The sequence below is a fragment of the Oryzias latipes genome, chromosome 5, assembly GCF_002234675.1.
Source record: "Oryzias latipes chromosome 5, ASM223467v1".
NCBI lineage: Eukaryota > Metazoa > Chordata > Actinopteri > Beloniformes > Adrianichthyidae > Oryzias > Oryzias latipes.
The window spans coordinates 25,172,146-25,194,762 of NC_019863.2; the positions used below are offsets into that span (position 1 = coordinate 25,172,146).

At 41.8% G+C, this 22,617-nt stretch overlaps 1 protein-coding gene across 2 annotated transcripts in view; it reads right to left on the bottom strand.

The window, feature by feature from the left end:
- Nucleotides 1–270: 270 nt before the first annotated feature.
- The window catches only part of phf2 (PHD finger protein 2), a 35,023-nt gene continuing 12,676 nt past the window's right edge, over nucleotides 271–22,617 (bottom strand). The window contains exons 4-22 of one of the 2 annotated variants that reach the window (XM_011475338.3): nucleotides 19,387–19,547; nucleotides 18,867–19,008; nucleotides 18,595–18,781; nucleotides 18,346–18,508; nucleotides 17,291–17,378; nucleotides 16,968–17,074; nucleotides 15,985–16,076; nucleotides 15,211–15,300; nucleotides 14,525–14,869; nucleotides 13,682–13,798; nucleotides 12,746–12,861; nucleotides 12,397–12,575; nucleotides 11,145–11,203; nucleotides 6,016–6,182; nucleotides 4,948–5,240; nucleotides 2,540–2,635; nucleotides 2,363–2,472; nucleotides 1,969–2,284; nucleotides 271–574 (exon numbers count right to left, since the gene is read on the bottom strand). In XM_011475338.3, coding sequence (XP_011473640.1) covers nucleotides 486–574; nucleotides 1,969–2,284; nucleotides 2,363–2,472; nucleotides 2,540–2,635; nucleotides 4,948–5,240; nucleotides 6,016–6,182; nucleotides 11,145–11,203; nucleotides 12,397–12,575; nucleotides 12,746–12,861; nucleotides 13,682–13,798; nucleotides 14,525–14,869; nucleotides 15,211–15,300; nucleotides 15,985–16,076; nucleotides 16,968–17,074; nucleotides 17,291–17,378; nucleotides 18,346–18,508; nucleotides 18,595–18,781; nucleotides 18,867–19,008; nucleotides 19,387–19,547 — 2,917 coding nt within the window. In that variant the 3' untranslated portion in view covers nucleotides 271–485. Of the gene's footprint in view, nucleotides 575–1,968; nucleotides 2,285–2,362; nucleotides 2,473–2,539; nucleotides 2,636–4,947; nucleotides 5,262–6,015; nucleotides 6,183–11,144; nucleotides 11,204–12,396; nucleotides 12,576–12,745; nucleotides 12,862–13,681; nucleotides 13,799–14,524; nucleotides 14,870–15,210; nucleotides 15,301–15,984; nucleotides 16,077–16,967; nucleotides 17,075–17,290; nucleotides 17,379–18,345; nucleotides 18,509–18,594; nucleotides 18,782–18,866; nucleotides 19,009–19,386; nucleotides 19,548–22,617 lie in introns of both variants that reach the window. The other variant, XM_004069061.4, reaches the window with a different exon arrangement.

Sequence of the window (22,617 nt, forward strand, 5' to 3'; positions counted from 1 at the left end):
ACAGCTGCTCTTTGTTTCCTTCCTGATGAGAAGGGTAAATGCATGTCCCATCAGAACGAGCTTTACAGTGAGAGCCCAGCTATGAAGGAGGACTGGGGGGGGGGGCGGCAGTCCACCACTTCATCTCGTCCAGACCCCCCCCAGCCTTGAGCCAAGCACACATGCAACTCAATACATGCAAGGGATACTTTCACATATCTTGGAATGACTGCAATGTACTTCCACTTTACAACCCCTGAATAACAGACAACTGTAAGAAAATGAGACACGTTCTCTTAAAAAATATTTATAATAGCTTCTGTACACTTTAATATCTGAAAGTTATAAAGTATAAGTAGAGGCAAAAACCTATCTGAGTGATGTTCATTTTAGAAATTGAAAATGCATGATTCTCTTCCTTGCCCACGGTGGTCCAGCTCATCGTTTGTGGCTGTCTTCAGTGAGTTTGGATGAGTCTTCAGTCTTTCAGCAGGCTACTGCTGCTGCTACAGGAGGAGCTTTCCATTTCGATGGATCTTTAAAATTTTTCCCAGTCTCTGTTTTGCTGTTGCCATGCCTTTCTTCAGCCGCTTTGCTGTGGAAAACGGAGAAACGATAGGAGGTAAGCTTTGAAGCCTGGAGGTTACAAAACACCATCACACTGTAAAGCCTGCAGACTCAGTATAACCAGCAGTGCTGCAACCCCACTGTGTTTCATGACACTGCACACTAAACACTAAACTAAGTTTGTGAAAAAAACAGGACATGTTGGACAGTTGTAAATGACAAGACTGACTGCTGCAGGTGATCTGGCACAAGAGGCCTTTGACCTAAGCAGCCGCTCCTAAATGTAGCATCTGGACAAAAGGCGGGAAGGAGGTGACGATGCGGTGGCCTTTAGTTTGACAAAAACATCACCCCTTTAATCCAAAAGACTTTAAAAAAAAGTTTAAGTCCCATTAGCTGTCACGCACTTAGGTGTGTGAGATTTGTTCTTTGCATTTGACCAATCCTTGGGGGGGGGGGAGTGGTGAACTGCAGAGCCCGCGAAGGTTAGGAACCATTTGATGGTTTAACCCACCAATCCGATGCTGAGCGTAAAGCGGGGAGGCATTGTTAGAGTCCTTGATAGGACTCAGCCAGGATTTGAACTCATGACCTTTCGGTATCAGAGCAGACATGCTACCACGAAGAATTTTCTGAATACATTTAGAGTGAATGTTATGTTATCTATTTATCCTCCTCTTCAGGGAGGAGGGAAAACCCCCCAAAATTCTATACAAACCCAACAGCTGTCACAATACTGTATTTTATCTTTGATAAGAAAGATTCTAATATACTATACTCAACTTGACAATAATATATTACACAAGACACTGCCCACTATAAACCATATTATACTCTGCTATACTCCATCCGTCCTTTAAACCTGCTTAATCCCTTTTGGGGTCAGGGGTTGCTGGAGCCTATCCCAACAAATGTACACAGCTCCATTTGTAGACACTAAAACAATTAATAACACCTTCTTATACTTCTTTACTATACTATACTATACTATACTATACTATACTATACTATACTATACTATACTATACTATACTATATTGTATTCTATTGTAAAAGTATCATCTTATTAATTTTTGAAAACAATTTCATGATTTCCTGTTTGTAAACACTAAAAATAATATTTGTTGGGGGGTTATGACCAGAATATCACTAATCTAAGAAAAAAGTTGCTTTTCATATGCATCCAATAATTTTAGATAGCCTCTATCAAGGATGTCAGTATCCAGGCCTTGAGGGCCGGGATACTGCTGGTTTTTCAGGTGCTTGCTTCAGATGTGTGTTTTGCCAGTGAGAAACCACAATGGCCGGTTAGTTGGAAGACATGTAGAACACCGGCCCTCAAGGCCTGGAGTTTGACACATATGTAAATGATTACCAGCAACTGATGAAAATAATCTGCATAAATGTAAGGAAGAGGCTCACTTTTGGTGTCCACTGAGCCTGCGCGCTCTCCCTTTGCTGTGCTGCTGCTGCTGGTGTTGGTGGAGTTGCTGCTGTTGTTGGGAGAGGACACGGATGGCCGCCTCTGGGCGAGGAAGACCCCCGGCGCCATGGGATGGTGCCCCCCCGGGGACTTGACCGTTCCAGTGTTGAACTCTTGGTCTGTCAGGCTCCCGTCCTGTGAGTCCAGATTGTGCTCTGGAGAGCTGCTGTCCTGAGAGACTTTCAGGGGTTCCTCGCTCAGCAAGGCCTTCTTTTTGGTGCTTTTCTTCTTTTTCTTGGTCTTTTGCTGCTCCTCCTGTTGGAACATCCTAGTTTGAGCAACAATTTGATTTTCTACACACTTCTTAAGTAGATATACTGAAAAGGGACAGACCTGATGAGAAAGCTTCGCCGCAGCTGCAGCCAAACCGGTTTCTATAGAGGCCACGCGTGCTCCGTCTCTGGCTGGACGCTCCTGTCGGGGAACCGAAGGTCCAACCCGAGCTGGAGAGACATGCACATTAGCATTTGGGCTGTGTCCGTACAACAAAGTGGACACTGCAAGGTTTACCTGTTGGGCTGTATGGAGTGTCGTCGCTGTTTTTCCTCTTTTTCGATCTGGATTTGAACACAGGATTGTCTTCTTCCGACTCCAGTGAGGGATACACTACAAAAAAAAAAGAAGCACACATTACTTCACTTAACATTACTTTACATGTCTAGTGCCTAAGTTTCTCTGTCAAAGAGGACAAAGCAGAAGATAAAAGTTCTGTTCCCGCCTGCTGAAGTGGATACATTTGCTCCAGCTGTTAAACAGCTGCTGATGTTTCTTCCTCTCTGCATGCTCGTAGCACAATGATCCATGCAAAAATATTCTACAAGTGGACAATCAACATAAAAAATGACTTGATTTTACAAAAGCCGATCAGTGCCAGTCAGAGAGATATGCCTCACTCCAGCCAGCAGACTCGAGAGCAGATACCAGACTCCTGATTAGAAAGTAATTAGGAGATCAAAAAGCACGTTGAAGAACAACTTGTGGTTTGTGCTAATGGCTTATTAACAAGCCAGTCAGGTTTAAACCGCTGCATTTGGAAGGGGATCACAAAGAAAGTGAAGCGGCACAAATAGGAGGAATTGAAGAAGAAGATTAAAAAATAAACATCTTCTTATCCTGATGAAATGCTCCAGGCCAAATCAGGAATTAAATACCCACACATGGTGATCATTCAAGGCTCCATGTGTTGTAAAAGCACCTGCTGGAATTAAGCGATGAAACATGAAGAAAACGATCTGCTGGTACGTTTACCGTCATCTGCAGGATTGTTTGTAATAGGGCTTAATCAGAAACAGCTGAAGTTGGAGAGATGTGCATGAAATTAAAGATAAACTAGACTTTAATCCACTTGTTATACCAAATGTTCCAGAATAAAATCTCTAAAAAACTGTGTTTTCACCATTTTCTCTTCATTGGCATCAGAGCTCCCATTTGACTAGTGGGTTCAGCTGAATTTACATCCGAATTATTTTGTTAAAAAGATTTCTAATCTTTATTCATAAAAGACAATCCAGAAAGTATTATAAAGAACGGGATTAAAAGTAGTACTATCACAATAAATGGCACCTTCTTAACGCACAATAAAAGGATCATCTCTGCTGGAGGAGTTCAGAAAATGCTGTATGTCCCATATGAGTTAATTTAGGGGCTGCACCAGGGCTCCCTCCTGATTAGTTTGCATGTGTGGGTTTTCTCTGGGCACTGCAGCTTCCTCCCACAGTCCCAAAACATGGCTTAACAAGGTTAATATGCAACTCCTTAGGTATAAATGTGATTGTTTGACCATGTGATGGACTGATAAACTGTCCAGGGTCCTGGTTAACATTTTAGACATTCAATACATAGTTTTGGAAGGATTGGTCCAAGGCATCCCATACCAAATATTCCTTTGTCCACAGAATCAGCACAAACTAAATCAACAGTTAAATATTTGACCCTTTCCAATTGGACGGAAATAAAAAGGCAAACTTACTTAACATGGCAAAGTAGTTTAGTCTGTAGTATTCCATGTGTGCAATATTACTGGGAAAATGAATTTAGATGTTTACTCCCTGGATGTAGATGAGTGTTTGTGATCATTGGTAAAGGGAAAACAGTCAGAGCAATTCTGTTTTTGTATACGTGTGTTTACTTTTGTTTATTTTTTCTTAATAACTCAATAACATAATTAAGCTTAGGTGTTGAGCTTTGCAGCTTGAGCAGTGATGAACTTAAAGAAAAAGAGAAAGTGGCAGAGGAGATAATGTTGTTTCTCTTTTGGCTTTTTCCCATCAGGGGTCGCCACAGCGAACAAGTCGCATGGTAAACTTGGTAATGTTTTACGCCGGATGCCCTTCCTGACGCAACCCTCTCAAAGCAACCGGGCTTGGGACCGGCACAGCAGCAGAGAAGGGAACAGGGAGCAGCCCGGATTCAAACCTGGGTTTCACGGATGGAAGGCGCCGCAAACCAGCACAAGCTACACCGGCTCCCCTGAGCTAAACCGGCTCCCCGGCAGAGGAGATAATCTATCTGCAAATTTATCAGGAATTAAAAGCTCAACAAATTTTTTTCAGTAAACAACTCTTGACTCATAACAAGAGTTATGTCCTGTTAACAGGACGATGCCCCGAACCACTAAGTCTGTCCCTCGTAGTGGTGTAAGACAAATTGTACGTCACATTTTAAAATTTGAGAGCATAAATAAATCTCTCAGCATTAAAATAAAGTAACAAAATTGTATTTTTTTTTACTTTGTCACACAAAAGCCTGGATGTTTTGGCTAAATCTACAGCATTAGAGACCAAACATGGTTTAAGATCCTGGTCCTTTCGGCATTTGGAGGTTCCTGCGTCTTAGTTGTTGTCAAAGTGCTTCACTGGATGCTGGAATGACTTCTATCAAGTTAAAAAGTGGGAGGGGGTCATGAGGGGAAAGCTTACCATAGTCGGAGTCTTTGAAACATGCATCCATGTGATCCTGGTCATCGTCGTAATCTAGGCTCTCAATACTGCTGCTTTTCCTGGGTTTCTTTGGGAGACGTTTGATCGGCCGTTTGCCGTTGCTGCTCCCCACGCCGGCGCCCCCGCCGCCCTTCTTGCCAGCCTGTGAGCTGTGCGAGCTGGTCTTGGACTGGCTGTTGTTCTTCGACTGGCTGTTGCTCCACGGCTGCTGCAGGCTCTCTGAAGACGACAGGTTGGCCATGGACAGCATGCCCTGAATGGCCTCCTGTGTGCTGGGAGATGCAGGCGGCTGACTGTAACAACACAACACAGCAATAACACAAGAGTGCACACACTGGCAGAGCCGAAGACGCAAAAGAAACTACAGAAAGTTAGAAAAATGGAGGAATTCTGTAGATTTCTGGTTGCTTTAGGGAGCCGCTAGGAGCAGGAACTGACACAGCTATTAAGAGTTTTAGCTTACAAGTTGCAACACTGACTATCAGACATTACGACAACGCACTGTGGTCACTCTCCTCCATCTTCAAAGACAAAACCAGCTTGAAAAATGAACGTTTTTGAGAAATGTTTTCTTTCTTTCTTTCATTGCTAATTTGTAGCTTTCAGTGTGATGGAAATAGACCATCAAGAGCTGAGCAGAACAGCAAACAGCAAAAGGCCAAGGGAAGAGCCTGGAGCCACCGAGGCTATGATAGATTAGCGTGGCATTAAAAAAAAGCACACACACATTGGTTGAACACAAACCGCTGACAGAATCTCTGTAAACTTCAGCTGCAGATTCTGGTTGGATTTTAGCTCTGAGAAAAGTTCAGAAGGTTCAGTTTTTCCTTTAGTTCCGTCGTCACCTCGTGAGCCGTTTGTTTGTCAGTGACTTGCCTTCATACAGAGACCCAAAATGAATTCACTGAAAAGAAAAGAGGGCTCCTGGGAGTCATTAAAAGATTAATGTTGTGTGTGTACCGCAGCTCAACCGTCTTAGTATGAAAAGCTTCATTGGTTTGGAAGGCGAAAGGAGAAAATGCTGACGTCAGCGTCAGACCGGCCTACCTGTTGGTACTGTAGTCGATCCCACCCACTTGCTTGCTGGCCTGAAGCAGGTCCAGGATTCCTGCAGCACTCACGGTCTTCTTCTTCATCTTGGAGTTGCGACCTCTGAGTTCAGACTTGGCCTCAGTGTCGATGTGCAGAGTCTCTTCGTCGGAGGAGTCCGCGGTCTGTTTTCAAATATGGTGGGCAGATCAGAGGCAGACAGGAGGGAAGAATCGAGCATGCAAGATCTACTTTTGATGCCTTTTTCTCAAAACCTTAATCCACTTCTCAACATCATGCTTACACAAGAAAAAACACAGCTTTGATCTCCTGTTGGCTCAACGTGAGCAGAGCTTGAAAAAAGAACAGAATCACTGTCCTGAAAGTCAGATACTGATGAGGAATCAGGAATTGATAGGAAATAAGTTTGGTAGCATTATTTTAGGTGTCAATCTGCATAATACATAAACACATTACTGTGTTTTTGGCGTTTTAACATGTTTTGTGTCGTTTTTCTGATGTTGGAGGACTTATATAAAGAAAATTAAGTTCAAATTGTGTTTCTGAGTATTTCTTTATTCAAGTCATTGTTAGTCAGAAGCCAATGAAAAAATGCAGTTTGAAATAGAGCTTTTTTGTGACGTAGAAAATAAGCTGGGCGGGCTACAGACTCTCCGCTCTGAGCTCTCAGCAACAAGGAGAAGAAGGAGGGCAGAGTTCCAGAGTCTCCCATACAGCTCATAGGTGAATTTCTAGTGAAACTATGTCCTTGAAAGCAACCCAGTTTTTCTTTACTTTGGCTAAAAACAGCGTAATCTTAATTTAAAATATATATATATATATATATATATATATATATATATATATATATATATATATATATATATATATATATATATATATATATATATATATATATATATATATATATATATATATATATATATATATATATATATATATATATATATATATATATATATATATATATATATATATATATATATATATATATTGGGGACACTTTTACAAAAGATCAAAAGATGATTGGAGTGGCACTTAAGTCCAAACATCCAACAAATTTATTGCAAATTTAAAAAAAGTTTGATAAAAGCCTTAATTCGACCTCATTACGTGATTTTTTGTTGGATAACATTAGAAGAGATTAGCAGAGGTGCATTGAAGGTGGTACTAAACAGGACTATGATCAGAATTCAGCTACAGGATTCACATTTGATCAGGATGTCTTCACTGCAGCTGCAGGTTCAGTTGGTACAAACTTGGTAAAGTCAGAGCAGATGGAGTTGAATGGTGTTGCTTGGAGTTTATGGGAGGGTGATGTGGGCGGAGTTTCTCCACAGCTGTGTCTGTGAATGGACAAACTAACGGGTGGGTAACCTCACCCGTCAGATTGTTTTGAGCTCATTTGAAGTCAGTTTTTCCTCTCAGTGGCTGTCACCCTCTTGGCAGGATATGACATCACAGAATCCTGACCTTTCACAAAAATGTTGTCTGGAAGAAGCCGCTCCTCAGCTGGAGGAGGGCAGGGGGGAGAAATGTAAACGTCCTTGTGATGGAGACTGTTCTCCTGAAAGAGCAGATATGTTTTTTTTATTTTAAATCAACTTATTTTTTATACTTTATTTTAGTCGTGTGCTGATGATGATGGAGTCCGAATGATTTGACTCAAGACAACGCCCTCTGGACGAATGGGTCCCCTTCACCAACAGAAGACCAAAACATTTCACTTTTTTTGATGAAATATTAAGTTTTAATGATCAAAATCTCCTTAATCTGATCCTGGATTAAAGAGTCAAAAACATGTTTGAACTCTGAATGTTGAGAAAAGCCCCATTAGGGGCTTGTTACACAAGCATGGGATCCTTCACTCCTTTACTCACACTGATGTAAAGCAACTCTGTTTCTATATGCCGGTAAGATTTAATATCCATGATAGTTGTGATATAATTTTGACAAACTTTTTCCTCTGATTGGCAATAGAACTAAATTCAGGAGCTTTAGAACTATCTGACTGGGTCATCGCTGATGGCCTCATATCCTTCATAAACTTCATTCATTCATCTTCTTCCGCTTATTCCCTTTCGGGGTCACGGGGCTGCTGGAGCCTATCCCGGCCACTTGTGGGCGAAGGCAGGGGGCACCCTGGACAGGTCGCCACTCTGTCGCAGGGACCTGAAAACTTGATTTTATTAAACATTTTTCAATAATAACTTGTGGGTCATGTGACCACATGATTGGTTTATTTATTATAGATTTATGGGTTTAACACACAGAACTAAAGTAATATAAGCGTCATGACTAAATGCTATGTTTAGAAATTACAGATGTCAAATCATTGTATTAATCATGAATAATTAATTACAGACAAATTAGTGCCTTTTTGAAAAAATCCCATTAATCTAATTTTTTATCGATAAATATTGTTGTGTTCTCAAATATAAAAAACCAAGGGTCTTACTGTTTACTTGCATGAGCGTTTTATTTGCACTCAAAATTGCTCCCAGAGCACGTCTCAGTGTCCATGTGCACAGTTCACACTGCGCATCCATCGCTGCTGTGACATCATCAATCTCTGACTTTGCAATTCTGCACAGAACTAACCCTAACAATGTCACAAGTCATTTCTATTATTTAAGGGATAAAGCCCAACAAGGCATTCCTCATCGTACATCAACGGGGTACACGGAGGGCCGATGGCATCGGACAGTAAACTGTGGCATAAAGTATGTCAACATATGTAATATGGTATTAATAAATAAAAGTAAGAGCTCAGAAAAGTTCTCTTACTTTTTAATGTGTAAAAGTAAAAGCTGGAAGTCTGTTATAATAAGTAAACTTCATGAAAGACAGTTTTTAAGTTGTAATTTGATGTTTTACATAGAGTCACAAATTTAAATGAAAATATCAAAATTAGGCTTTTTACTGCATTACGGCGGAGTATTAGGGCCACCAAAAAAAAAAAAAGTAAAATTACGAGTTTTTATCTCGTAAATTTAGGAGATAAAAACTCGTAATTTTACAAGATTTTAAGTCGCAAATTTATGAGAAAAAAACTCGCAAATTTACGATATTAAGTGGAAGTGAGCATGCAGAGCAGCAGGTGAACGCCGCGCAGCAACAGAGCAGACCGACTAAACTCAGTTGAACAGGTGATCTGAATGAGCTTGAACGTTCCAAATATCTGGAAGCTCATTTGTTTGATTTACAATTTATTAAAGTTTTATTTATTGATGGTTGGTTTGCAGGATCCCTGCAGCCCGATGAAGCCATCGGTGTCCCGGCTGCAGCTTTCCACTTCAATTCTTTCTTCCTCCACCAAAAACAAGATCTCTACGTTTGTGTGACGCTTCCATCTGAGGAGGAGGATCACTTTTTTTGGCATTTTCAACGTTCTAATGCTAATATAATAGACTATTTTCATTCATCTTTGTTGTTTGATGATATAACGGGACGTTTACTTCCGCATTGGTGTTCGGATCTGATGACAGGTTCATGACGTAAGGTGACAGATGAACTTCAGGGTTTGTGAATGAAAAGGAGAATAAAAGCTGCAACGATCCTCTGCACCCAAACGTGTCTCTGAGCTCCTTATTTTACATTTGAAACTCCGCTTTACTGACACTGAACCCCGGAAAACCGGCTCCACTGACAATAATCTGATTTTGAGTCGCCAAAGGTTCAGAATGTCTTTGTTTTAAACCTATAATAAACCTGGAAATAAAGCTTCACAAAAGGCTCCACATCTTTCATCTTCAAGCGATGCTCCGATGAACGGACAACTTCGGTGTTTTCTCCTTGTTAATCTATGACTTTTTTCATAAATTTACGAGTTTTTTTCTCGTAAATTTACGAGATAAAATGTCGTAATTTTACTTTTTTTTTTTGGTGGCCCTAAAACTCCGTCGTATTAGGTTAGGTTGAAAAATTATTGTTTATATTAATTAATTACCAGTCATGATTAATGAATTAATCAAACAAGAAAATGAATCTCCTGACAGAACTTAAATAAAAAATAAAATGTGGATCAATGGAGCCTGAATAAAGGAGTCGTTATTTTCATCATTAAAGTCTCTTGATATGTCGATGACAGGAAAAACACTGCATGAACGAGCAACTCATCGTCCGTCCTGATAAAAAGCAACTTTGTCTTGTGTGCAGCTATCTAACTCACAGCACTTAGAAAGCGGGTTGTTCTGAAAGTTCGTGCGATTTATCTCAGGAGGAAACAGTCTGCTGGTGCTGGAGGTGCAGACATGCCTGAAAAACGGAGCTCCGCGCCTCCCAGCTTCCTTATGTCAACATTAAGTTGCATTTTCAAAAATCTTTTGCAAGCACATTAGATATCTGGTAATGTGTTCCTTCTAAATATTTGTACAACACAACCACGCTGTAATGAAACATCCTTTATGTCAATCAAATCTCCATCCACCGTGGACTACAGCCTGCGTGTTCAGCATCACTGATTCACTCACCTTAACACAAATTTCTATGCATATACAACAAATGGATAACTGTGCACACCATGCAGTGAGCACATTTCTTTTGTTTGTTTATGTATTATTTTTATTCCATGGAGGGAAAGGTATCATGTGTGTGCTTTGGCAACAAAATGCAACATAACATGACCCCTGACCTGCTAAATGCTGCTCAGTTGTGTCTTTGTGAACCACCTGTGACCCACAGAGTCTACCAGAGTCTACCAAACCTGCATGAAGGCAAACCAAGCCTGAGCTCAGATCTCCTAGATGGGTTTATCTCCAAAATCAAGGTGATGACTGCCTTTAAAGAAGACTGTGATTTGAAAGAGTTGCATTAGGTGATGACTGTCGATAAGGTTGAGGGAAATGACTGAATGTTATTCATACGAAGGAAGAAGAAATGGATAAATCACAAGCAGTTTGTCTTGCAGCAGCAAGAGATTAAAAACCCTCTGAAGTCCAGGACAACCATCTAAAACCAAAAGAACCAACAACACAGAGCTTCCGTAGAAACTTTTAGTCAAAAAATCTCAGAGGGAAGAAGGAAATGGTGACTGTCTCCTGATAACTGGTAGCAAACGACTCCTCCTGTTTCCAGGTGTGTTGTTGTTTGTGTTCAGTGCAGTTGTGTTGTCGTGGGGCTCTTACCTTCGTCCCCAACGGCTGGAACTTTGGTTTTTTGGCTGGTTGCAGGATGTCTGAAAGAACTGGAGAAGAACAAATGAGATTAAAACCCAATCAACTCAAAAAGGATCAAAAGTGTGCACAGAAGTGTGAAGTTAATGTCCACTGGTCACAAAATGCTCATTTTAACAATGCAAGTTAATTACTACTTTTTTTAATCAACTCTAAAAATCTTTCACTCTCTTGTACTTTTGAAATTGCTTAATTTAATAATATCTGTAATTTGATGTTGTCTTAAAAGTGAACGACAAAAGTTTTTAGTCCCTCAAAAAAACCCTGTGGTCTTTAAGAGTTCTTCAGTCTTCCTTGGTCCTGGTTATAAAGTAGCTACAGTAGGTAAAAGCTTAATAATACACAAAAAACCTAAAATTTATGGCAACCTTTTAGCAACTTCAGGCAATAATTTTTACCCTATATTTAAGTTTTTTAGTTGTCATATTTTAATGTTTAAAAACAACAACAAAGGCTTTTTGCAAATAAAGCTTTCAGCATTTATCAAAGAAGTTTTAACAGGAATTGGAACGGCTTTTGAAAAAAGTATCAGGTTTTAATGATAATTAACTTTCATCTTTTTTTTTTGGCTAAGTTGATCTTCTTCAGTTTCTCCTTTCTTTCTTTTCGGCTTTTCCCTTCAGAGGTCGCCACAGCTTCCTCCATCTGCCTTCTGCATCCTCTACTGTAACTGGTTGACTAAGCAAGTTACTAAAACACATTTTTGTCCTTGTACAGTATCATTAGTATCTTCAGCTTCCAGTGTCCTCAAACACATTCTGCAAAAAAAGGCAATTTTTTATTTTAAATACGGGGAGTTTTTCTCTTTAGGTTCTGTCTTTATAACAGCTGTTGTGGAGAACATAATCAGCATGTTTTATGCCCCCTATCCTTCAGATTTATGCAGACATGAAGCAATATTTCCTACGGCTAAAATGTGTTTTCAATTTGATTCGACGTTGGTTATAACATTAGGGAATCCCAGAATGCAGCAGAATCCCACAAACCAGTTATTTACTGGGAGGATATGCAGCTGATCCTCACATTTACAGCTGGTGATTTGGAGCAGAACCCGATCCAAGTATTCCAGAAATCTGCCACCCTGCTTGTGTTTTAGGCATCCCCATTTATCCCACAGCAGATCAGCTGGATCAGATGATTCCAGGTTCCATCTAAACCAGCTGATCAGCAGCATGTATCTGGAAACTAAGCAGGGTGGACTCACTGGAGAGATCTCTCTTCACGGTGTTCTTCTTCCGCCGGATGGGGAACTCGTCGATCTTCAGCTCTCCTTCGTCAGAGACGTACTCGTACTCATCCCTAACCGGCTTGCTCTTCTCCTCTTTAAGGTTTTGTAGTGATCCAAACAGACCGGAGTTGGTCTGAGGTTTCAGGAGCTTGGAGCTGAAACAGAAACTGAAGTTGAACAGCGGAGGGTTTGGCTCTCACCACAGCGTTCACAGGCAGGGTTAACCGAGTGGACATGGTACTAATGGCCACATGCTTTTCTATTTCCACCACAAATCCCAACTGATAGCTGCAGGCTCTTCCCCGCAGAGAGGAACCTCACATACCTGGGAGCTCTCAGGTGAGACATGGTGAAGCTGAATCTGTCTTTGTGTCCTGACAGTGATGTCCGATCGAATCGGCCTTCCTCCTCCATCTTCAGCAGGGAATCGGGTTTGCTGTTCTGCAATGTTGCAGGAAAATCACAAACCAATGAGCTGCGAGGAAACTTTAATAGAGGCCCATTGAGCAGCAGCAGGGGGACTTTCGTTGATCAGATTTACAAGTTAGGTAACAAAATAAAGACGTTAAACCATATAAACTTGTTTGTTATGACCCCTCACAGTCAAAAACAGATTAGGTGTTCCAGTGCAATCATAAAGATCAGCAACTTTTGATTTTTTTTTAAATCAGATATCTGATTTTTAGATCAGACTTTTTCTTACAGCTAAACTCACTTTTCTAATCAGCATCAACATGTTTGGATCATTTTACAAACTATGATTTCCTTTTAGTAGTAATTTGACTATTTTTAACTGAACCTAATGTTGTCTCTGCTTGTTGTCTGGATGACAGGAGAGGCTGCAGCGTTCCACAGCAGTTTGGCATTGAATTTTCCACGAAACGAAAGCCCTTTAATGCCTTCCACCCAGCAAAATTACACTTAAGTTCCGAAAAAGCTTCTTCCTGTTATTCAGCAATAATCATACTACTGACTCCTTTTAGATGAGGGCATATGAAAATACTTAGAAGATGTGAGGTGCGGACATGGCGTCACTCTATGAGGTCAACTCTGAGGGTGATGATGATGAGCTGCAGGCCTCCAGCCTCACACTTGTGCCACATTGCTGCTGAGGTGAAGTGAGCAAATCTCTCCTGGATGATGGAGCTTTTTTCTCAGCTTCAGAGCTTTTCCAGAGAACATCAGGATCGCGCTTCTCTGAACTCGGAGCAGACGGGGGGGGGATCAGAAGGATCACGGCTCGCAGCTGGAAACAGCTTACCTTATACTTCCACTTCGCTTCGGTCTTGTTTTTGTTCTGCTCTCGCATTTCAAACTTCTCCACGCTGTTCTGCTTGGACAGCTCCTTCTCAGACACACTCGGGATGTTCTTCACTGCCTGCAAGGTTTCAATATGAAAAACAGATTAGATATAATAGTCAAAGTAAAAAGTTATGTCCCTTACATCCATCAGAAAGTCCATCAACAAAGCAGAGGGAGGAACCAGACAAGCCGTGTGCACACCATTCAGCTTCACATGGACAAAAAAAACAAGAGTTTCTAGTTCAATTTGAACACGGGATCTCATTCAGTAGTTATCAAATGTCTGACATTGGTTTGAAATGATTTTTTTTTATATTTTATGTGCTGAGAACGTGTGGAAGTTTCATTATTGCTCAAAAGAAAACTGGCAGCTCTGATTTAATGGAGGACGATATGTGAATCTACAGCACAGGTGAGGAGAGGTCACCCAGTTGGATGTTACATCCTTCCTATCTTAAAGCCTCTCACACCACCAGCCTAACATTATATGAAGTGATATTTATGCCAACACATTGCAAACAAAACTTCCTAAGTAGCAAACAAATTTTTTTAATATTTGCTTTCAAAAACCTTTTTTTTCCTTCCCATTCATTTGAATGAGTAGGTGTGTCCAAACTTTTGATCTGTACAGTATATCTATCAGAAAATCACCAGAAAAATGCTGTGTTAAAACTCCATCAGAGTTGGTCTTCAAATGTACAAGACAAACTCCAGCAGAAATGAGGATTTTTACGTTTTCTGTGACACAGACACAAACTGAGAATGTGAGGCAGACAAGACTTCTGCTTCCTAACCTGCTCACCTTCTGCTTTCTTGGCAGTTCCATTTTACTCAAGATGTCCTTGGCATGGGACTCTAGAGCTGCAAAGTTGGAAGGTTTAGGAGGCACCGACAACTCCTTTGTCTTCTTTGTCTTCTTTTTGCCTTCCTCTTTCACCTTGGGTACTTTGGGAGGTTTGGGGGCCTTGGGCAGCTTTGGGGGTTTGGGGGGTTTTGGCGGTTTGGAAGCTTTCTTTCGGAACTTTTCTCTACTGGGTGATGGGATGTCTTCTGGGGAAACGGGTTCCTCCGGCTCAGATTGGGCGGACGGAGGCTCTTCGACGGGAACTTTGACGTTTGGTTCGCTTTTTATGACTTTTGTTGCATTCTGGAAGTGAAAGCAGGAAGAAGCTTTGTTTCATAAGCATTTATAAACCATCTCCTCGTAGCTTTTAACACAGCTCTCTGTCAATTAACTAAATCCTTACATGCTGATAAAAAAGAGGAAGTTTACACCAAATTCTTCTTTTCATGGGAATGTGGCATCATTAAGCCTCTTTGTGTTTCAGAATCCTGAGATTTTAGATGGAGTGGTGAACGGTGAGAAAAAACCTTCAGCTGCTTTCCTCCAGACAAGGTCAGACTGTCCATTCAAGTTCCAATTCTCTTTAAAGGACCACTTCAACTTAAAATGCCTTCTTCTGAAAAATGATTGACACCTGAAAGTACCTCAAACAGTCTGATCTCTTTGGCGAGATCTTTGATGAGCTGTGATGGTTTCATGTTCTCTGGAAGCTCGTCTTCGTGTTCCAGCAGAGCCTGTTGTAAGTAAAGCAAAATCACTGTATTATGATTTATTCCACTATGATGTAAACGTATGATGGAACTATAGAGAAAATAGACTAACTGGATTTCTGTGTGTGTAGTACTTGATTTGTAACTTGTACAGTAGAATTTGTGCCCAACAGCAATTGTGTATTCACATGTACACTGGAATATCAAAAATGTACACAATTCATGTAGAAATAACACCCGTTTAAAATGGAGCTCTTCTCTGAGCGCTGGTCCCCGATCGCGGCGATAGCAGGCGGCGCAAGGTCGACTCTCTCTGCTGCCTGCTATCACCGTAATCGGGGACCAGCGCTCAGGGAAGAGCTCCTTGCTGGAGGCGCTGTCACAGGTGTCGCTGCCGAGAAGAAGCGGGGAGTTCTGGAAAATCTTTATATAAAAGTTAGTGACCACAACACATTAAAAAGATTAAAAAAGTATAAAAAATTCATAGTTAGTTTGAAGCTGATGCCATGTCAAGGTGTGTGTGAGTTAATTGCATTTGCATGTTTTTGATATTCCAGTGTACATGTGAAGACACAATTACAACCGCACATAGGTACGCACAAAACCTTTTGTACAAGTTACAAATCAGGTTTTTATGCACTCACAAATCCAGTGAGACTATTTTCTCTCCATATGGAACAAACGCTGTGCACGTTGAATCGTTCAGACCTGTTTCTTCGTCCAGGCTCTAAAGGCACCATTAATGATTTTGGCACCGTGAATCAGGTATGCAGCCGGCTGCTTGTTTGCTTTGTGTAAACCTGTGAAGAAGGAAACAAAGAGAGAAGCAGGTGACGTCCATGTGTGCAGCACAAACAGCCTCAGCTCAGGTCTGCGCCAAAGGCAGCATGAAGGTGGGCGAACAACAGGTTCGTCCTCCATAGTCTGGGAGCCTCCAGGTTTTCAGGCTGACTCGTCTCTGAGTGCATCAAAGCTGAATCCACAATGTGAAGTTCCTCTGCACCAGCTCAGCCACTCGAACCTCTCATTTTAGCTACATTTCATGTCTGAAGGAACAAAAAAGCATCCCTGCTAAGCAGGCCGTTTTTTTTAAGATCTGTAGTGAGCATCACATTTGAAATGAGCTCATTTGGTGTCAAATTTCTCACTTTAAACCACCGTTTAAGTCCTCTGTGTCCTGTCAAAAAATGAAATATTGACTATTGTGGTTTGAAAGTATTTTTTGTTTCTTTACAATATAGTGAGTTTTCCACAAATCAAATGAGAATCAATCGTCTTCTGCAGCTAAACCCAAAAAAAAACCACAATTTCAACCACTGATTTCAAAACCAATAATGATAAAAAAAGATTCATGTTTTGTGTGATAAAGTGGTGTCGCACCGTCGCCAGCATACACGCATGCACACAAAAGTGGTGCAGAGTCTTGTACACATGCACGAACATGCTGGAAAGTGCTGGAAACACAAACAGTTCTCAAACACAGGCTCGTAATGGAGCGAGTGGGCCAAAGCCTTTGAAGCGAATCATGTCTGAACTCTGATTAAATAACTGAAATAATATCAGAGCATGCAGCTCCTCATCTGCTCTGCAGACTCTGCAGTCTGTGTGTTTCCTCTGACAAACAGCAGTCCATGCACAGCTACAGAGAAAACACCACTTTGCCAGAAAGATGAGACTGACGTGAAGTTCACCTTTGAATCGCTCCAGGAAGTGGCGTCCCACATACCAGCACGCCGTCTCGAAGTTGGGGAAAGGGGTGAGGCTTCTGACCTTGAGCCGCTTCTCGATTTCATACGCTCTAAGGAGGACAGGGGAGCGCCGTTCCAGAGAGGAGCGACACAGAGAAAATGATCAAACACAGTTTCAAATGAGGAGAATTCCAAAACACACCTTCACGCCATCAACAAGGTGGCTGTCTGCAGGAGGCTGACAGATCAGATCAGAAACTAAAGAGCAGAGAAGCTCAAGGTGGAGCAGAGGAGCTGAATGTGGGAAATAAGACGGAAGCGCTCACCTCATCTGCATCTCCACACTCAGGTTGTGCACAAAGTGTCCAGAGAAGGAGAGCGAGTCCACCGGAGTCAGTATGGCATTGATCCAGCCTGAGCCAAACGGGGCAATACAGAAATGAATGCCTGCATCAGGCCGCACATGCAGAACACACTACTATTTTCATCCATTTCAATGGAGTAGAGCCCCACCTGGACTCATGCACAAACTAAAGGAGGGCTGTACCACTTGCTAATGAAACAGGGTTTTCATATTTTAGAAGGAAATTCAAAGTGTTTAACGACCCACTCTGATAACCTTTTGACCTATTCTAAAAGCGTCCCTAGAGGGTGTTTTTAGCCAAACGGGACTGTTGCAAGGAGCAACCCGCCCCCCTTCCTACCACCCAAAACTGAGCTATCTGTTTACATGCTCTCCCGCTAGCTTACAACCCCTCACAACCCCAACCTAACAGTACAGTTTTGATCCAGATTCCAGCTCAGACGAGGAAAACAAAGACAAAGACACGGATCTATTTGTCTGCAAGTAGAGGCATTAGATGGGAGCCAAGAAGCGAGCTACCCAGAAATGCAATGTTAAGCTTCATTTTCTAAATATGTATCCTCCATTTTCAGAAAAAATGCAACAAGAACACGGTAAAAACACCCAAAAACATTTTAAAAAATGTTGAAAAGCAGAAAAAATTAACAATTTTATTAAAGTATATCTGCTGGTTCTGGTTCGTTTGAAAATGTTCATTAGAGAGAACGATTTCCTTCTGAGGAGTCCAGAGTCAGATGATGGAACCGTCTACTGAAAGGAAAATAGATTAATAGAGAAGTGGATCTGCGTGTGAACATGCAGTTTTTTCTTTACAGTTTATTATTTTGTGAGATTTAAAACTACTTTCTACATCACATCTTCATATGAATGTGTGAAACTCCCTCAAATGTGTTGTCTGGTGCAGGTTTTTTTTCCAGACTGCAGAGAGCAGTGTTTGTCCCACACCCATGAACTTTTTAAACGTTTTTTTTTACTCTGGCTGCTGCAGTATCTTGTGTGGGGGGCTGCCGCGCTGACCTGATGGGATGAAGAGTGTCTGGCCCTGCTTCAGGGTGCATTTGTAGCATTTGTCCACCTGATCGGCGAAGAACATCTCGCTGTGACTGGACGAGGACCTCCAACGCTCAAACAGCGACAGGTTGGCTGAGGTGGGCTTGATGAGGAAGAAGATCTTTTCTCCCTGCAACCACAGATCAAACAGGGGTCAGCAGAGGCTTAGTGGGGCTGGGGGTCAGAGTAGCACTTCTTTGTGACGGACTGACTGACCTTTAGGATGTGGTACCAGACGGAGGCCCCCCCACACTCGATGTGGAAGTCAGTGTAGCTGTCTTTCACACAGATGAGGCAGTATTTGGTGACTTTGGGCTTTCCCAGCAGAGCATCGTCAGGCCAGTAGTTCTCCACCCAAGAGAGCTGCCGCACAATGTGAGGACTCTCCACGATGTTGCTCATTCTGTTCAGACAAACACAGACTCTAGGTTCTCTGGAAGAACATTTCTCGCTTTTGTCTTTAAATTTTTGTCATTTGGAGCAGGCACCTGGTGTCCGAGAACTCCAGGTTGATGACGTTCAACACCTTCTTCCTGTTTGTGCTGTAGTAATAATCGACAAACTCCTTCAGCTTCATCTTGCTGTCGGTCTGCTTGGTGACGTCCACCACGTCCACGCTCACATCCGGACCTTCGGCACAAACGGGGCAATGAAAGGAGCCCAGGACAGAACAGCAGAACACCAGAACTCAGAGGGGGAGGAGCGCCCCCTGCTGACAAACCAGTATGTGTGTATGCTCATTGTACAGACTGAGTGCTTTATAAGTGCTTTATAAATAAATTTTGATTTGATTTGATTTGAGATTAAAGTTTTCTCCAAGCTGCAGATGAGGATCAACATTAGACCTGTAGGAGAATGTGTCTGAAAACACACATCCTAGAGATGAAGCATCTCCTGCTCCTCCTCAGCTTTACAAGCCAGAAGGTTTTTAGAAAGCAGACACTGACTTTATTTGCAGTAATTGCCAGAAAAAGACATTCTCACAACTACTACTACATCATTCCTTACCAACGTAGTTCTCCACGTCACTGATGTAGAAGGTGGGGGCGGGCATGGACATACCCAGGCCGTCTTTCTTCTGAACCAGGATTGGCTGGTCGAAGCCGTTTTCCTCCAGGAACTCCAAGGTCAGCTGACAGCCGCTGAGCTTCACCAGGATGTCATCAGCACTGACAGACAGACAGAGCAAACCCTAAAGAGTTATCACACAGCGCCACCCAGTGGAAGACTTTTGAAGTGCAGCAACAACTTTTTTGTGATGTGAGTTCGTCTTTCAGGTTGGATCATTTTGGATGAAACCAACATTTTAATTGACTGCCTCCGTCTGTCTCCAACGCTGACACAGAACTTTCACACGTTCATAGTTCCTCTGATAGATAAAGTCATTGTTCAGTCGGTGGTTGTTCTACACGTTTGGTTGTGCTATCCTAGACACTTTAACGTTGGGAGCTGGGTCATTTAGACCCACTAGACAGTGCGCTGAACCTTTTTTCTTCAATGATTTGTGAACCTCACTGGTGTCCATGATTACATGAAATCTTTCCACCTTTATCCACCTTTGTCATGGTAGGGAGAACACGTCAATGTAAGGGTGGGGTCATCTGAGATAGCACAAGGGTTACAGACCCACTTTGATGAAAATCGTTATCTAGATTACTTTAACATGTTCCAGTAACATGTTCTGATAGTGAAAGACATATATCAAGAAAATTGTCCTAAAAAAGGACACTGATTTTTTTATAGTCTTGGTTAAAAACTACGTCATCATAATTAAAAGACCACTGGGGAAGCTTTTACAAAAGAAGATTGGAGTGGGTCTTTAACATGGAACCAAACTAAGATACCAAATCTGAATCCAAGCCATCCTGAGAGAGGAAGAAACATTCACTTGAACAACTTTATCAGGTAAATTGCAGCTTTTAAACAGTTTTTAGCAGCAACCTCACATTCACACCCTTCCAGATAGCTAATGCTGATTTAACAGCATGTCCTCAGACTGAGCTGTAAGACTCCTGTCCCCAAACAGGCATGACATCTGGGTCATGTTTTAGGCTTCACCTAATCTTCTCTGCAAAAACATGTCTGCAACAAGAGGACCTCCTCTTCCTCACGGTACGCTGCTTTAGAAAACGAGAAATGGCTTTGAGTTAACCACTTTCTGAGGTGACAGTGAATGCAGCACAATATGTGGATGCTTCTGCAGAGGTGAAAGATGGACTGTCAGATTAAGTGACAGTTGGGCTGATGGAGAAATTTCCGTTTGCCAACTGAAATGTTTTGAGGCGTCAGCTTCAGCTCGTCAAGGATCAAGAAGTCAATTTTTTCTTCATCTGTTTAAAATGTTCAATACTTTGAGACATCGGGAAGTTCCCTGACGTTGGAAGATTTTTGGAAGAGATTTTGGCTTGTTGGGCAACCTTAAGTTAAAAAACAAACATCAAACACATTTATGTACTTAATTCAAAATCAAAATGTTTAATCCCGAAAACAGTTTTTAAGGATGTCAAGCATCCTTTGCTTGGGCTAAATGAGGGCTCAAAGGGTAAAAGGTATGAAAAATGCTTTTCATCCACCATCTCAGAAATTCTGTGGTTGATTGACAAACTCAGTTACAGAGTCCACCCTGAGACAGGGATGATGTGGGTTCAAATCCACAGTCGCAGCTGCATCTGCAGCTCACCCCTCCCAGGGGATGGGGGACGTGCAGAGAACAAATTTCACACACCCAGGTGTGTGACAACTCGTGGGACTTTAATCTTCTCATGAAGACTGAAATGTGCTGAACAAAGCAAACAGTGTTTCTGTTCTTATCAACTTGAGCAAACGAACGTAGCTCCTTGTTCCTGCAGAGCCTGAAGAGCTGCTGAGTGTGGCTTGAAGTGTAAAAGCACTTTGATTTTCTAGATCAGAAAAGCTCCAATTAAATGGAACCCATTTACACTATGTAACTAATCCACCTCAGTGAGTGAGGCTCCATTAGGAGTAGTTCATTAAGACCTGGAGTTTATGTCAGCAGTAATTCTATCTTAGATTAAAAAGCTGCGATTAATTAAACAATTAACAGAAGAAGAGATGAAACTGGCTGGAAACTGAAATGTTTCGTCAGTCAAGTTCGCTGTCTGGGTCGGGTGGCATTGTGAAGACCACCCAGCATCAGCTGCTCTGTGTTCAGCATCAGTAATCGTGGCGATCCAATGAGGTCAAACCTTCACGACACTCAAACATACCCTACTAAACCATTAATCTCTCCTCATAGATAAACCTTCAGCTCAGGGATTAGCACAATGTCAAATGGAGATCTGTTCTGTGCAAACAACTTCTACAACACAGCTGAGCTCACTGAAGCATTTCAGCAAGTAGAGCCTAAAAATGAGCATTTTCAGCGTTTGTCTTTTTTGGTGAAGCCCATTCGAATATTTATTGATAGTGAAATGTGCTTATTTTGTGGGTTAACACTCATGATGAGACTCATGTCTTAACACAGAAAATAGAGTCTGTAAACACATGAATAAGAGCATGATCATCTCACTACTGTTAATCTCTTTATAGTTTCTAAGACTTTAATCCCAATAATCAAATGAAAGAATTCCAGGTTGTAGATTAAAACAAGAAGTCTGACACACCAAAATGAGAAGATGCACACACACAGGAATTTTGATCTAATGTCCTCATTATTTCAAATTAAATTGCGACAACAACATCTATCAATTTTTTCCCACTCCACTCAGAGCTGGATTAGAGTCTCCGTAGATATGCTCAGACCTCCTTCTCCGCAGAAACTTCCTCCAGTCCTGCCAGAGGAACCCTTAGGCAATCCCAGGCAAGCCAAGAGCAACTGTCCCTCCAGTGTCTTCTGGGTCATTCACAGGGCCTTGTCCCTGTGGGACACGCCCAGAATACATCTACAGTAAGGCATCCAGGAGACATCTGTAAATGTGGAAAGTAAGGAACAAAACAACACTCTTCCTTTTGCAAGTTCAGCCTAATTCTCCTCTCCAGTACCCTAAGTGGGTACTGGCGAGTACTCAAAGTGGACAAAGTAGACTTTCTCTGGGAGGTAATTTTTGTTGTCCACAACCCTCCGGTCCCACTTCTTGATAAAAGGGACCCTTCTCACCAGACCAGAAGCCCTGTGACAATGTCACAATGGCTTGTCACTCAAGAAAACCCTACATCCAGAGACTTGAAGTACTCAGGTCGACCTCATCCAACCCTGCTGCCTTGCCACAAGGAGCTTTT